Source organism: Wolffia australiana, chromosome 6 (genome assembly GCF_029677425.1).
Source record: "Wolffia australiana isolate 7733 chromosome 6, ASM2967742v1".
In the NCBI taxonomy this organism is placed as follows: Eukaryota; Viridiplantae; Streptophyta; class Magnoliopsida; order Alismatales; family Araceae; genus Wolffia; species Wolffia australiana.
This window is the reverse complement of record NC_135840.1, coordinates 4320345-4324643: the sequence shown is the minus strand read 5'-3', so window position 1 is coordinate 4324643 and position 4299 is coordinate 4320345. Positions and strand designations below refer to the sequence as shown.

General features: G+C 43.8%; 1 protein-coding gene across 1 annotated transcript; it reads left to right on the top strand.

The window, feature by feature from the left end:
- The first annotated feature begins 1044 nt into the window (after positions 1-1044).
- LOC144704473 (uncharacterized) lies at positions 1045-3710 on the top strand. The gene is made up of 3 exons (XM_078576912.1): positions 1045-2618; positions 2726-3231; positions 3319-3710. The coding sequence occupies exons 1-3, from the start codon at positions 1045-1047 to the stop codon at positions 3708-3710; spliced, it is 2472 nt and encodes an 823-aa protein (XP_078433038.1).
- Positions 3711-4299: the final 589 nt, after the last annotated feature.

Here is a 4299-nt window from a genome sequence, read left to right as displayed (position 1 = left end):
GGCAGGTTCAAAAATTTTCTCCAAGATTGATCTTAAGAGCGGTTATCACCAAGTTCGTATCCGACCAGGAGACGAATGGAAAACCGTCTTTAAGATCAAAGATGGACTCTATGAGTGGAAAGTCAGGCCCAATGGCGGAGACAAGGGGGGTCCGGGGGGGCCCAAGCCCCCCTAGCAAAAATGACCTGAAGAAATTAAGTAGGGGGGGCCCACACCCTATTAAATTTATTCAGGTCGGGGGAGAGCTTCTCTGTTTCTCTTTAGAGAGAGAAAGAGAGAGAGGGAAAGAGAGAGAGAGAGGAAAGGAGCGCCCGCCTGAATTCCCGCCAGAGCCCTACTGAATCCCCGCCAAAGCCCTGCCGAATCCCTGCCAGGGCCCCACCAGATCCCTGCCAAAGCCCTGCCGAATCCCCCCCAAGGCCCCGCCGGATCCCTGCCAGAGCCCCACCAGAGCCCAACCGCAGCACCCCTAACCCCTCTCTCAAGGTATCCAAAATTATCCACTGCATTATTAATATTATTATATTCCAGTTTTTTGTCAAATCGTCATCCAATTTCATTTTGATTATTCTATGCGAGTTCAATTTTGAACAATGAATCTCATTTGAATTGTCATATCAATTATTTGATTTATTTCATCTATTTTGGTTTAATCTCCGGTATTATCACTGACAAGGATATTTCTTATATGTTTTGATTTTTTGAACGTCTTAATATGATTTTAAAATTCCAATTAAAATTTGATTAAATTTGAGACAAATTGTCTTCTCCTGGTGAAGCCAATTGACATTCAAACTTTGATATTGAAATTGAGATCCAAGTCATTGGCAAAATTCATTTTATTGAATTGAGAATATTTTATCTTCCTCTCCAGGCCTCCTTCCTCTTCTTTTCCGTCCATCTCTTTTCGAATATCTAGAATTTTTAAAAATTCTCACTGATTTTTCCTTTGGAATAGGAGGCCGAGAGTCACTCCTCCCTTACTCGTCTCTTTTCGAAGTCTCACACCTGATAGCTGCCTCGCTCTTGCTCTATTATGTTGCCATGAATTCTTGCAGCCTATCTCAAGAGGAATCACTGATTAATCTCAAGAAAGAGTTGGACGATCTGGGATTTGATCACAACAATCTCTTGTCTTTTGCTTCTGGCCAGCCTGACGTTTGTCAGCATGCTCTCACTTTGATCGACTCTTATCTTGAGAACTTCAGCAATTGCGGCATCGCCTTACTATACAAAAAGCATATGCGGACATGTTCCCCCATGGAAAAAGGAAGGCATAGATCAGAAAACAGGTTGCAGTCCTCAATCACTAGCTTCTTTTTCAAAGGACAGAAAACGGAGCATCCTTTGGCACCAATTACTGAAACACCAGCCGATGGTGCCACATTGCTGCCCACTACGGAATCAGAAGTTGTTGTTCCTATCTCTCCCATCGCCTACAATCCAATTTCAACTGAGGATGGCTTGGAACGAGATCCTGGAATGAGGAATTTGATTCACAGCCAATCAGTCAGTGAAGAGACTCTTATTGACAAGTACCTAGAGCTCCGCCCCTTCCAGCCTCGCTTATCAAAGTATCCGGTCAACTTGAAGACAGGCAGGTCTTTTTCTGCGAGTTGGTTTCAGCGCTTCGCGTGGTTAGAGTACTCTATTGCTAATGACAACGCGTTCTGCTTTGTGTGCTATCTGTTCAGTCCTTCAAAACAGACAGCTCACTCAAGCTCTCAATTCATCACAGGTGGTTTTAAGCGATGGAAAAATGCTTTGGAGAAAAACAAAGGCCTCATTCAGCACAACAACTCTATCGACCACACTGATGCGATTGCCACTATGGAAAGACGAAAGACTAAAGTCTTGCCCTGCATTCTAAGTCGCTTGGATGGTGACCAGAAATCAGCACAAGCTGCCCAAGTTGTCGTCACTGCCAAGGTTGTTCTTCATCTGGCATTACAAGGCCTGGCCTTCCGCAGTCACCAAGAAAGCCACAAATATTTGAATAGAGGCAATTTTCTTGAAACATTGGATTTCTTGGTACACAATGACTCAGATCTTCGAAAGTCAATTACATGCCTGCCTAAGAATGCAAAATATACATCTCTCGATGTCCAGAAGGAGATGACAAAAGCTGCTGCAGATACTGTAAGACAAACAATCAGGGAAGATCTCGGTGATGGATATTTCTGCTTGGTTGCTGATGAAGCCAGATGTGAGGCCAGGAAGGAATGGATGAGCGTCGTTCTGCGTTTCGTCGATCAGCATGGAGAAATTTGTGAGAGGTTCGCAGGCGCCATTCACGTGGAAGATACAAGATCTGAGACGTTATTTCAGCATCTTCTGGGATTCATTCACTGTTTTGGCTTGGACATTAAACGTCTCCGCGGGCAAGCTTACGACGGTGCCTCGAACATGAGAGGTGAATTCAATGGTTTACAGACCCTTGTTCGATCTCAGGTTCCATTTGCCTTTTATGTTCACTGTTTCACTCACCAGTTGAACCTTGTTATTGTTGCCGTGGCGATTGAGGTTCATTCTATCGCCCAGTTTTCTGTTCAGTCCAACATATCTTCAACATTTGCGGAGCATCATGCAAACGGAACGATGCGCTTCGGAGCTCTCATGCCGAATTTATCCAAAAAGCCATTGAATTAGGGGACGTTGTTACTGGTAATGGGAAAAATCAGATGAAAAGTCTCGGTTCGATTTCTTCCACGAGATGGAACTGCAGATTGTCAACATTGAAAACAATCGCTAATTTGTTTTCTGCAATCTGCGATGTTCTTGAAATGGTTGCTGAAGATGCTGTTGCACCTGAAAAACGTGTCGAGGCTGATCATCTGCTAGAGAAGATCTCATCATTTGAGTTCGCGTTTGGTTTGATGCTGATGACAGAAGTTTTGACCGTTACCAATACGCTCTCAGTATCACTTCAGAAGAAAGACCAAGACTTAGTGAATGCATGTGCGATGATTAAGTCTGCAAAGTTGGAAATTCAGTCTATCAGAGATGAGGGGTTCCCAGGCATTCTTGATAGGTCGGTGGCATTCTCCTTTTTGCATGGTATCGTAGTCCCGCCATTAGATGAACAGTGGCAACCATCTGGAAGACGCATGCGTGGCAGACCGCCTCAAAGTTCTGAACTATCCTACAAAGATCATTATCGGCTGGAGGTTTTCATTCCAGTTCTTGACCAACTCCGTTCTGAACTTGATTGTTGGTTCGGTGAGACTGTGGGTGAGTTAATGGACTTAGCATCATGTCTGCAACCGAATGACAACTTCCATCGTTTTGACTACTAGAAAATCCTTCGCCTTGCAAAAGTGTACTCAGAAGATCTGTCGGACGTTGATCGCCTGGGTTTGGAATCAGAACTTCGTTCCTTTAAGTCCACTCTCATATCCCATCCGGATTTCAGAATCGAACTTAAGTCAATCGCTGATCTGCTTCGCATCGTCATCAAGAGCGGACTTAGTGTCAACTTTCCTCTCTGCACTCGCCTTATTCGACTGATTCTTACATTGCCCGTCTCAACGGCCACAACGGAACAATCTTTCTCTGCTCTTAAGATTGTGAAAACCAGGCTGAGGACATCGATGGGTGATTCATGGTTAGTTAATCTTCTTACAATCTACATAGAAAAGGGAATTGCCCGCAACATCCCCATTGATAGTGTCGTCAGTGGATTTAACGCAATGAAATCGCGAAGAGTGTAACTATTCATTCTGAAAATACTTTATCTCTTTTTGAATTTTTTGGGTGAGCCCCCCTGGTGCAAAATCCTGGCTCCGCCACTGGTCATGCCCTTTGGTTTATCGAATGCACCTAGCACCTTTCAGCGATTGATGAACCACATACTTAGACCGTTCATAGGAAATTTCGTCGTCGTATATTTTGATGATATCCTTATCTATAGTAAGACCACACCCGACCACCTCCGTCACCTACGTTTAGTTTGTGAAGTATTGAAAACCGAGCAATTATACGCTCATCCAAAAAAATGTTCCTTTCTTGTTAGTCATGTCTCATTCTTAGGTTTTATCTTATCTGGCCAAGGCGTATCTGTTGATCCGGCCAAAATTGACGCCATAACTCAGTGGCCAACGCCTAAAAATACCCATGATGTTCGTAGTTTTCACGGTCTAGCAACTTTCTATCGACGATTCATATCCAACTTTAGCACCATCATGGCACCCTTGACTGAATGCCTTAAGGGAAATCATTTTGAATGGACGGTAGATGTGCAAAAGTCCTTTGAGGAGATCAAACTTAGAATGACTCAGGCCCCTATTCTCTATTTACCTG